The sequence below is a fragment of the Ranitomeya variabilis genome, chromosome 7, assembly GCF_051348905.1.
Source record: "Ranitomeya variabilis isolate aRanVar5 chromosome 7, aRanVar5.hap1, whole genome shotgun sequence".
In the NCBI taxonomy this organism is placed as follows: domain Eukaryota; kingdom Metazoa; phylum Chordata; class Amphibia; order Anura; family Dendrobatidae; genus Ranitomeya; species Ranitomeya variabilis.
The window spans coordinates 11,007,078-11,020,114 of record NC_135238.1 but is presented as its reverse complement, the minus strand read 5'-3'; the positions used below and the strand labels follow the sequence as shown (position 1 = coordinate 11,020,114).

General features: G+C 54.1%; 1 protein-coding gene across 6 annotated transcripts in view; it reads left to right on the top strand.

The window, feature by feature from the left end:
• The first annotated feature begins 7,626 nt into the window (after positions 1-7,626).
• GDPD3 (glycerophosphodiester phosphodiesterase domain containing 3) overlaps positions 7,627-13,037 on the top strand; it is an 11,978-nt gene continuing 6,567 nt past the window's right edge. Inside the window, exons 1-5 of one of the 6 annotated variants that reach the window (XM_077273980.1) lie at positions 7,627-7,907; positions 7,991-8,104; positions 8,249-8,373; positions 11,343-11,510; positions 11,791-11,833. In XM_077273980.1, coding sequence (XP_077130095.1) covers positions 11,372-11,510; positions 11,791-11,833 — 182 coding nt within the window. In that variant the 5' untranslated portion in view covers positions 7,627-7,907; positions 7,991-8,104; positions 8,249-8,373; positions 11,343-11,371. Of the gene's footprint in view, positions 8,374-11,342; positions 11,511-11,790; positions 11,834-13,037 lie in introns of all 6 variants that reach the window. The other 5 variants (XM_077273981.1, XM_077273979.1, XM_077273984.1 and 2 more) reach the window with 5 other exon arrangements.

The window sequence follows — 13,037 nt, the reverse complement described above, 5'->3', positions numbered from 1 at the left end:
TTGGCGTCGTGTTCATTCTCTGCGAAAAATAAATATTGTGCAACCGCTGCCCGGGAGGGGCGACCCCACCCAAGAACACTGCCCGTGCTGCCCCCCGGAGTCACGTGTACCTTCCACCCCTCATAATGTGATATTAGACATACCCCAGAGCTGCAATCATGATTCTGCCACTTCCGAGCGCCCGGCATTCCCTGCTTGCCCCGGTGATCACACCAGTCAGGATTAAAACTGGGTAGAAGATGAATGGCTCTCTGACGACATGCCTGCTGACTGTTTCCACTACAGAGGTACAGCGAGTGCAGCTCTGGAGCACAGTGAAGGCGGTAACTGTGATCGGCTATGTTGAGGATGAGGGTTACCGTCAGTCACGGCGCCTTCTGCCCTCAGGCCATGGTATGAGCCGCAGAGCCGACATTTCTGGCCCACAGTGCCGTGTGTGTGGTGGCTGTCGCCATGGTGTAACAGCCTCTCCCCGGGGGATCGCTCCCCGTGAGCTGGACACGCCGTCGTCAGTCTCTACTGCACTTTCCTCATTGTATTCATGAGCTGAGGAGCGGCTCCGACCTCGAGAGCAGCGTCCGCACTACTGAGGAGGCCGCCTCACACCGCACATTATATGTGACCACGGCAGCCAATCAGCAGACATCTCCGCTGCACTAGAGGAAGGAAGCCTGACTTTGGTTGGTTGTTATGTGCAGCCAATCAGATCTCTGCATACAGAGTGAAGCACTGGTTGCTATGGACGACGCAGACATCTGTGAGGCCTCACGGCGGCTCGTAACCGTCCTGGAGACTGAGGAGCCGCGAGTATTCTGTACGGCCCGAAGTATCCGCCACTAGGTGCACGGTATCACACAGGATTAGATACACAGGATCAGATACACGGCCCACAGACAGGATCAGATACACGGCCCGCAGACGGTATCACACAGGACCAGATACACGGCCCGCAGACGGTATCACACAGGACCAGATACACGGCCCACAGACGGTATCACACAGGATCAGATACACGGCCCGCAGACGGTATCACACGGTCAGATACACGGCCCGCAGACGGTATCAGATACACGGCCCCACAGACGGTATCACACAGGATCAGATACACGGCCCGCAGACGGTATCACACAGGATCAGATACACGGCCCGCAGACGGTATCACACGGTCAGATACACGGCCCGCAGACGGTATCAGATACACGGCCCCACAGACGGTATCACACAGGATCAGATACACGGCCCACAGACAGGATCAGATACACGGCCCACAGACGGTATCACACAGGACCAGATACACGGCCCACAGACAGGATCAGATACACGGCCCGCAGACGGTATCACACAGGATTACATACACAGGATCAGATACACGGCCCACACACAGGATCAGATACACGGCCCGCAGACGGTATCACACAGGACCAGGTACACGGCCCACAGACAGGATCAGATACACGGCCCGCAGACGGTATCACACAGGACCAGATACACGGCCCGCAGACGGTATCACACAGGACCAGATACACGGCCCACAGACGGTATCACACAGGATCAGATACACGGCCCGCAGACGGTATCACACAGGATCAGATACACGGCCCGCAGACGGTATCACACGGTCAGATACACGGCCCGCAGACGGTATCACACAGGACCAGATACACGGCCCACAGACGGTATCACACAGGATCAGATACACGGCCCGCAGACGGTATCACACGGTCAGATACACGGCCCGCAGACGGTATCAGATACACGGCCCCACAGACGGTATCACACAGGATCAGATACACGGCCCGCAGACGGTATCACACAGGATCAGATACACGGCCCGCAGACGGTATCACACGGTCAGATACACGGCCCGCAGACGGTATCAGATACACGGCCCCGCAGACGGTATCACACAGGATCAGATACACGGCCCACAGACAGGATCAGATACACGGCCCACAGACGGTATCACACAGGACCAGATACACGGCCCACAGACGGTATCACACAGGGTCAGATACACAGGATCAGATACACGGCCCACAGACAGGATCAGATACACGGCCCACAGACGGTATCACACAGGACCAGATACACGGCCCACAGACGGTATCACACAGGGTCAGATACACGGCCCACAGACAGGATCAGATACACGGCCCCACAGACGGTATCACACAGGATCAGATACACGGCCCGCAGACGGTATCACACAGGATCAGATACACGGCCCCACAGACGGTATCACACAGGATCAGATACACGGCCCGCAGACGGTATCACACAGGATCAGATACACGGCCCGCAGACGGTATCACACAGGATCAGATACACGGCCCGCAGACGGTATCACACAGGACCAGGTACACGGCCCACAGACAGGATCAGATACACGGCCCCACAGACGGTATCACACAGGGTCAGATACACGGCCCGCAGACGGTATCACACAGGATCAGATACACGGCCCGCAGACGGTATCACACAGGATCAGATACACGGCCCGCAGACAGGATCAGATACACGGCCCACAGACAGGATCAGATACACGGCCCCACAGACGGTATCACACAGGATCAGATACACGGCCCGCAGACGGTATCACACAGGATCAGATACACGGCCCGCAGACGGTATCACACAGGACCAGGTACACGGCCCACAGACAGGATCAGATACACGGCCCCACAGACGGTATCACACAGGATCAGATACACGGCCCGCAGACGGTATCACACAGCATCAGATACACGGCCCGCAGACGGTATCACACAGGATCAGATACACGGCCCGCAGACAGGATCAGATACACGGCCCACAGACAGGATCAGATACACGGCCCCACAGACGGTATCACACAGGACCAGGTACACGGCCCACAGACAGGATCAGATACACGGCCCCACAGACGGTATCACACAGGATCAGATACACGGCCCGCAGACGGTATCACACAGGATCAGATACACGGCCCACAGACAGGATCAGATACACGGCCCGCAGACGGTATCACACAGGATCAGATACACGGCCCGCAGACGGTATCACACAGGATCAGATACACGGCCCACAGACAGGATCAGATACACAGCCCCACAGACGGTATCACACAGGATCAGATACACGGCCCGCAGACAGGATCAGATACACGGCCCCACAGACGGTATCACACAGGATCAGATACACGGCCCGCAGACGGTATCACACAGTATCAGATACACGGCCCACAGACAGGATCAGATACACGGCCCGCAGACGGTATCACACAGGATCAGATACACGGCCCGCAGACGGTATCACACAGGACCAGATACACGGCCCACAGACAGGATCAGATACACGGCCCCACAGACGGTATCACACAGGATCAGATACACGGCCCGCAGATGGTATCACACAGGACCAGATACACGGCCCACAGACAGGATCAGATACACGGCCCCACAGACGGTATCACACAGGATCAGATACACGGCCCGCAGACGGTATCACACAGGACCAGATACACGGCCCACAGACAGGATCAGATACACGGCCCCACAGACGGTATCACACAGGATCAGATACACGGCCCGCAGACGGTATCACACAGGATCAGATACACGGCCCGCAGACAGTATAACACAGGATCAGATACACGGCCCACAGACAGGATCAGATACACGGCCCGCAGACGGTATCACACAGGATCAGATACACGGCCCGCAGACGGTATCACACAGGATCAGATACACGGCCCGCAGACGGTATCACACAGGGTCAGATACACGGCCCGCAGACGGTATCACACAGGACCAGATACACGGCCCAGCAGACGGTATCACACAGGATCAGATACACGGCCCGCAGACAGGATCAGATACACGGCCCCACAGACGGTATCACACAGGATCAGATACACGGCCCGCAGACGGTATCACACAGTATCAGATACACGGCCCACAGACAGGATCAGATACACGGCCCGCAGACGGTATCACACAGGATCAGATACACGGCCCGCAGACGGTATCACACAGGATCAGATACACGGCCCGCAGACGGTATCACACAGGATCAGATACACGGCCCGCAGACGGTATCACACAGGATCAGATACACGGCCCACAGACGGTATCACACAGGATCAGATACACGGCCCGCAGACGGTATCACACAGGATCAGATACACGGCCCGCAGACGGTATCACACAGGATCAGATACACGGCCCACAGACAGGATCAGATACACGGCCCGCAGACGGTATCACACAGGATCAGATACACGGCCCGCAGACGGTATCACACAGGATCAGATACACGGCCCGCAGACGGTATCACACAGGATCAGATACACGGCCCACAGACGGTATCACACAGGATCAGATACACTGCCCGCAGACGGTATCACACAGGATCAGATACACGGCCCGCAGACGGTATCACACAGGACCAGATACACGGCCCGCAGACGGTATCACACAGGATCAGATACACGGCCCGCAGACGGTATCACACAGGATCAGATACACGGCCCGCAGACGGTATCACACAGGACCAGATACACGGCCCGCAGACGGTATCACACAGGATCAGATACACGGCCCGCAGACGGTATCACACAGGATCAGATACACGGCCCACAGACTATCACACAGGATCAGATACACGGCCCCGCAGACGGTATCACACAGGATCAGATACACGGCCCGCAGACGGTATCACACAGGATCAGATACACGGCCCGCAGACGGTATCACACAGGACCAGATACACGGCCCACAGACAGGATCAGATACACGGCCCCACAGACGGTATCACACAGGATCAGATACACGGCCCACAGACAGGATCAGATACACGGCCCCGCAGACGGTATCACACAGGATCAGATACACGGCCCGCAGACGGTATCACACAGGATCAGATACACGGCCCGCAGACGGTGTCACACAGGATCAGATACACGGCCCGCAGACGGTATCACACAGGATCAGATACACGGCCCGCAGACGGTATCACACAGGATCAGATACACGGCCCGCAGACAGGATCAGATACACGGCCCGCAGACAGGATCAGATACACGGCCCACAGACAGGATCAGATACACGGCCCCACAGACGGTATCACACAGGATCAGATACACGGCCCACAGACAGGATCAGATACACGGCCCGCAGACGGTATCACACAGGATCAGATACACGGCCCGCAGACGGTATCACACAGGATCAGATACACGGCCCCGCAGACGGTATCACACAGGATCAGATACACGGCCCGCAGACGGTATCACACAGGATCAGATACACGGCCCGCAGACGGTATCACACAGGATCAGATACACGGCCCGCAGACGGTATCACACAGGGTCAGATACACGGCCCGCAGACGGTATCACACAGCATCAGATACACGGCCCGCAGACGGTATCACACAGGATCAGATACACGGCCCGCAGACAGGATCAGATACACGGCCCACAGACAGGATCAGATACACGGCCCCACAGACGGTATCACACAGGATCAGATACACGGCCCACAGACAGGATCAGATACACGGCCCGCAGACAGTATCACACAGGATCAGATACACGGCCCGCAGACGGTATCACACAGGATCAGATACACGGCCCGCAGACAGGATCAGATACACGGCCCCACAGACGGTATCACACAGGATCAGATACACGGCCCGCAGACGGTATCACACAGGGTCAGATACACGGCCCGCAGACGGTATCACACAGGATCAGATACACGGCCCGCAGACGGTATCACACAGGATCAGATACACGGCCTGCAGACGGTATCACACAGGATCAGATACACGGCCCGCAGACAGGATCAGATACACGGCCCCGCAGACAGGATCAGATACACGGCCCCACAGACGGTATCACACAGGATCAGATACACGGCCCTGCAGACGGTATCACACAGGATCATATACACGGCCCGCAGACGGTATCACACAGGATCAGATACACGGCCCGCAGACAGGATCAGATACACGGCCCCACAGACGGTATCACACAGGACCAGATACACGGCCCGCAGACGGTATCACACAGGATCAGATACACGGCCCGCAGACGGTATCACACAGGATCAGATACACGGCCCGCAGACGGTATCACACAGGATCAGATACACGGCCCCGCAGACGGTATCACAGGATCAGATACAGGGCCCCACAGACGGTATCACACAGGATCAGATACACGGCCCCGCAGATGGTATCACAGGATCAGATACACGGCCCCACAGACAGTATCACACAGGATCAGATACACGGCCCCGCAGACGGTATCACACAGGAGAGGATTAGATACACGGCTCAGCAGTCAGTATCACACAGGATAGGATTAGATACACGGCTCAGCAGACAGTATCACACAGGAGAGGATTAGATACACAGCTCAGCAGTCAGTATCACACAGGAGAGGATTAGATACACGGCTCAGCAGACAGTATCACACAGGATAGGATTAGATACACGGCTCAGCAGTCAGTATCACACAGGATATGATTAGATACACGGCTCAGCAGTCAGTATCACACAGGAGAGGATTAGATACACGGCTCAGCAGTCAGTATCACACAGGATAGGATTAGATAAACGGCTCAGCAGTCAGTATCACACAGGAGAGGATTAGATACACAGCTCAGCAGTCAGTATCACACAGGAGAGGATTAGATACACTGCTCAGCAGTCAGTATCACACAGGAGAGGATTAGATACACAGCTCAGCAGTCAGTATCACACAGGATATGATTAGATACACGGCTCAGCAGTCAGTATCACACAGGAGAGGATTAGATACACGGCTCAGCAGTCAGTATCACACAGGAGAGGATTAGATACACGGCTCAGCAGTCAGTATCACACAGGATAGGATTAGATAAACGGCTCAGCAGTCAGTATCACACAGGAGAGGATTAGATACACAGCTCAGCAGTCAGTATCACACAGGAGAGGATTAGATACATTGCTCAGCAGTCAGTATCACACAGGAGAGGATTAGATACACGGCTCAGCAGTCAGTATCACACAGGAGAGGATTAGATACACGGCTCAGCAGTCAGTATCACACAGGATAGGATTAGATACACGGCTCAGCAGTCAGTATCACACAGGATAGGATTAGATACACGGCTCAGCAGTCAGTATCACACAGGATAGGATTAGATACACAGCTCAGCAGTCAGTATCACACAGGAGAGGATTAGATACACAGCTCAGCAGTCAGTATCACACAGGAGAGGATTAGATACACAGCTCAGCAGTCAGTATCACACAGGATAGGATTAGATACACGGCTCAGCAGACAGTATTACACAGGAGAGGATTAGATACACAGCTCAGCAGTCAGTATCACACAGGAGAGGATTAGATACACGGCTCAGCAGTCAGTATCACACAGGAGAGGATTAGATACACAGCTCAGCAGACAGTATTACACAGGAGAGGATTAGATACACGGCTCAGCAGACAGTATCACACAGGAGAGGATTAGATACACTGACATTCTGTAACAATATATGGCGTGGTGTGTGTCCTCGGTCGGTATCGCAGGCGAGGCTTAGATACTTCAGCACGGTACCCCCTGGACATGACGTAGAGCTGGTAGCTGCAGGACATGCGGTTGGGGGTCCGGCCGTCCCGTCCCTGGTCACTGCCCAAACAGGTTGTGGTCCTGGGCGGCTGCAGGTTTGTACCTGCCTGGAATGTGGACAGGTGTGTCAGGGCGGCATTAACCTCCTAGCTGCCAGGACGGCTCGTGCAGTCGGGGATTACATGCCTTCTCTGGTGACCCGGTTCTGTCATGCCAGGGGCACCGCCTGCACCCCCCTCCTGATCAGAAACTGCTGATTGTCGGCTTCTATCTGCTGAGCTGCAGCATTCCCGTCCAATCCACAAAGCAGGTAGAAAGCGGGCGCAGCTGTGGGCACGGTGCCAGCCACCGACAGGCTGCCGTGTCCATAGTGTGCCCACAATCTGCCCACAGGACCGACTGCTCTGTGCCAGGCACGAAGATCCATCAGTCAGCGGCAGGTGTGGAGGCTGTGCCAAACCGAGGGGCGAGGACTGTGCCAGAACCGGAGGCGAGGCTGTGTGCCAGGTGAGGGGCAAGGACTGTGCCAGAACCGGAGGCGAGGCTGTGTGCCAGGTGAGGGGCAAGGACTGTGCCAGAACCGGAGGCGAGGCTGTGTGCCAGGTGGGGGGCAAGGACTGTGCCAGAACCGGAGGCGAGGCTGTGTGCCAGGTGAGGGGCAGATCATCTGAGCTGGGATCGTCATGGGTACATTGGTCCGGGAGACAAACCGAGAAGGACCAAGCCCTCTGTAGCACACGGGAGGATAGACGGTGCCGGGAGCAGCACATAACCAGGTGGGTGCCCTGTGCCATAGGGTAGGCAAGAAAAGCCTGTGCCAGAGGAATAGCTGGCATTATGTAGCAGGGCATGAATAGGTGGTACGGATCAGGGCATGGCTGCGTGTAAAGATATCAGATGCCGCCTACCAGTAGGCTAATAGTAATCTTGTGCCAGGATAGCCACGCATGGAACGAACTGGGTGAAGGGTAGAGGATGCCCCGTGGCAGTAGAATAGAGGATGCCCTGTGGCAGTAGAATAGAGGATGCCCCGTGGATTAAGAGGGGAACTTGAATCAGAAGAGTTGAAAATTCCTTCCGGCTGTAATGGATCCCGTCTGTCAGCAAAGTACAAGATAGCCATTACCATGTCAGAGGAGAAGTAGACCCTAATAGTGGAGGAAAAGCTGATGATACCCTGATATTAGAGGATACCCAGTGACGGCAGAGTAGTGATTGCTGTATGGAGGTAGAGGATATCCTGCAGTAACAGATTTGATGATAACCTGTTACAGTAGAGGATGCCGTGTGGCAGTAGAATAGAAGATACCCTGTGGTAGTGGAGGATACCCTGTGGCATTAGAGTAGAGTATAACCTATGGCAGTAGAGGATACCCTGTGGCTTTAGATGATACCCTGTGGCAGAATAGAGGATACCCTGTGGCAGTAGAACAGAGGATACCCAATGGCAGTATAATAGAAGATACCATGTGGCAGTAGATGACACCCTGTAGCAACAGAGGATAACCTGTGGCAGTAGAATAGAATATACCCTGTGACAGTAGAGGATATCCTGTGTCAGTAGAATAGAGGATGCCCAGTGGCAATAAAATAGAGGATACTCTGTGGCAGTAGAATAGAAGATACCTGTGTCAGTAGAGGATACCTAGAGGATACCCCTTACTTACTGTAAGTGCTTTTCCTACTTTATTCCAGTTGGAACCATCTTTTATGCATTGTTTGAACTGGCCTAGTCTATTGTTTTTGATTAGGATAGCGCGGTGACCTAAAGCTTTTTAACACAGGTTTTTCTCCCTTCAACACATGACAAGCTGAGCACAGTAACTGTCTAGGCGCCAGCAGCTTTTTTCTTTTCCACGTTCAACATCCTTTGGGAGCGCCGGTGTGTGTGTTCTATATACACATTTTTCTCAGTAGAATAGAAGATACCCTGTGTCAGTAGAATAGAGGATATCCTGTGGCAGTAGAGGATACCCTGTGGCAGTAGAATAGAGGATACCCTGTGGCAGTAGAGGATACCCTGTGACAGTAGAATAGAGGATACCCTGTGACAGTAGAATAGAGGATACCCTATGGCAGTAGAGGATACCCTGTGACAGTAGAATAGAGGATACCCTGTGACAGTAGAATAGAGGATACCCTGTGGCAGTAGAATAGAGGACACCCTATGGCAGTAGAGGATACCCTGTGGCAGTAGAATAGAGGATACCCTGTGGCAGTACAATAGAGGATACCCTGTGGCAGTAGAATAGAAGATACCCTATGGCAGTAGAGGATACCCTGTGGCAGTAGAGGATACCCTGTGGCAGTAGAATAGAAGATATTCTGTGGCAATAGAACAGAGGATACCCTGTGACAATAGAACAGAGGATACCCTGTGGCAATAGAACAGAGGATACCCTGTGGCAGTAGAATAGAGGACATCCTGTGGCAGTAGAGGATACCCTGTGGCAGTAGAATAGAGGATACCCTGTGGCAGTAGAGGATACCCTGTGGCAGTAGAATAGAGGATACCCTGTGGCAGTAGAGGATACCCTGTGGCAGTAGAATAGAAGATACCCTGTGGCAGTAGAGGATACCCTGTGGCAGTAGAATAGAAGATATTCTGTGGCAATAGAACAGAGGATACCCTGTGACAATAGAACAGAGGATACCCTGTGGCAATAGAACAGAGGATACCCTGTGGCAGTAGAGGATACCCTGTGGCAGTAGAATAGAAGATACCCTGTGGCAGTAGAGGATACCCTGTGGCAGTAGAATAGAGGATACCCTGTGGCAGTAGAGGATACCCTGTGACAGTAGAATAGAGGATACCCTGTGACAGTAGAATAGAGGATACCCTATGGCAGTAGAATAGAGGATACCCTGTGGCAGTAGAATAGAGGACACCCTATGGCAGTAGAGGATACCCTGTGGCAGTAGAATAGAGGATACCCTGTGGCAGTAGAATAGAGGATATCCTGTGGCAGTAGAAGATACCCTGTGGCAGTAGAATAGAGGATACCCTGTGGCAGTAGAGGATACCCTGTGGCAGTAGAATAGAGGATACCCTGTGGCAGTAGAGGATACCCTGTGACAGTAGAATAGAGGATACCCTGTGACAGTAGAATAGAGGATACCCTATGGCAGTAGAATAGAGGATACCCTGTGGCAGTAGAATAGAGGACACCCTATGGCAGTAGAGGATACCCTGTGGCAGTAGAATAGAGGATACCCTGTGGCAGTACAATAGAGGATACCCTGTGGCAGTAGAATAGAAGATACCCTATGGCAGTAGAGGATACCCTGTGGCAGTAGAATAGAAGATACCCTATGGCAGTAGAGGATACCCTGTGGCAGTAGAATAGAAGATACCCTGTGGCAGTAGAGGATACCCTGTGGCAGTAGAGGATACCCTGTGGCAGTAGAACAGAGGATACCCTGTGACAATAGAACAGAGGATACCCTGTGGCAATAGAACAGAGGATACCCTGTGGCAGTAGAATAGAGGATATCCTGTGGCAGTAGAGGATACCCTGTGACAGTAGAATAGAAGATACCCTGTGGCTGCATATTCCGCTGTACAGCAGACATATTACTGTGCAGACATTAATCCTGGGCACTGAGAAGAGATTTTCCGGGCAGTGCCCATGGCAGACACAGTGAGGAGGCGGCTGCTGTAGTAGAGGAGCATCACTCCTCCAATCCTCTGTGTCATTCACATCCTGCAGCTGGATGATGACTCTCTCGGGGCTCTTCTCCTCAGGTCCTGCTGCCGGGCCCCATCTCCTCATCATGGTGCGCTCCTTATATTACCTGGTGCCAGTCCTGGGGGGCTACGCTGCCACATCCTATTACTTACTGAAGAATCCCCACATCCTGCAGAAGAGGAAGAGACTGGCCTTCCACTGCCGCCACATCTCCCACCGAGGGGGTAAGTCATGCCAGCTGTGGGGCCCAGACCACCCGGCGCCCCACCATGTAACCCTTTATTATAGAAGGTATGGGGCGTCCCCCTATAGTTAGTAATGTCACTGACACTGGTCACTTTCTGGGGAAGTTAGGTGACAACCACTGATGCTGTAATTACACCTGCTGCTGAGGTTGTCAGACACCTTTCCCATACTTCAGAATAGAAAATGCCGGTCAGGAGTCTGGGAAAGCTGGGGTGATATTCACAATGACCTGATTATAATATGCCCCCTGTCCTCCAGGAGCCGGAGAGAAGATAGAAAACACCATGGAGGCATTTGATAAGTAAGTGGGGGACAGCATTGTTTAGTGGGAGGGCAGCATTGATCTATGAGGAGCAGCATTGATCTGTGGGGGGGCAGTATTGATCTGTGGGGGGCAGTATTGATCTGTAGGGGGGTCAGCATTGATCTGTAGGGGGGCAGCATTGATCTGTAGGGGGCAGCATAGATCTGTGGGGGGGCAGCGTTGATCTGTACGGGCAGCGTTGATCTGTAGGGGGCAGCGTTTATCTGTGGGGGCAGCGTTGATCTGTGCGGGGCAGTGTTGATCTATGCAGGCAGCATTGATCTGTGGGCGGCAACGTTGATCTGTGCGGGGCAGAATTGATCTGTGTGGGCAGTGTTGATCTGTGCAGGGCAGTGTTGATCTGTGCGGGGCAGCGTTGATCTGTGCGGGGAAGTGTTGATCTGTGCGGGGCAGCGTTGATCTGTGTGGGGCAGTGTTGATCTGTGAGGGGCAGCGTTGATCTGTGCGGGGCAGTGTTGATCTGTGCGGGTCAGCGTTAATCTGTGCGGGGCAGCGTTGATCTGTGCGGGGCAGTGTTGATCTGTGAGGGGCAGCGTTGATCTATGCAGGCAGCATTGATCTGTGGGGGGCAACGTTGATCTGTGCGGGGCAGAATTGATCTGTCTGGGCAGTGTTGATCTGTGCGGGGCAGCGTTGATCTGTGCGGGGCAGCGTTGATCTGTGCGGGGAAGCGTTGTTCTGTGCGGGGCAGCATTGATCTGTGTGGGGCAGTGTTGATCTGTGAGGGGCAGCGTTGATCTGTGCGGGGCAGTGTTGATCTGTGCGGGTCAGCGTTAATCTGTGCGGGGCAGCGTTGATCTGTGCGGGGCAGTGTTGATCTGTGAGGGGCAGCGTTGATCTATGCAGGCAGCATTGATCTGTGGGGGGCAACGTTGATCTGTGCGGGGCAGAATTGATCTGTCTGGGCAGTGTTGATCTGTGCGGGGCAGTGTTGATCTGTGCGGGGCAGCGTTGATCTGTGCGGGGAAGCGTTGTTCTGTGCGGGGCAGCATTGATCTGTGCGGGGCAGCGTTAATCTGTGTGGGGCAGTGTTGATCTGTGAGGGGCAGCGTTGATCTGTGCGGGGCAGTGTTGATCTTTGTGGGGCAGTGTTGATCTGTGCGGGGCAGCGTTGATCTGTGCAGGGCAGTGTTGATCTGTGCGGGGCAGTGTTGATCTGTGCGGGGCAGCTTTGATCTGT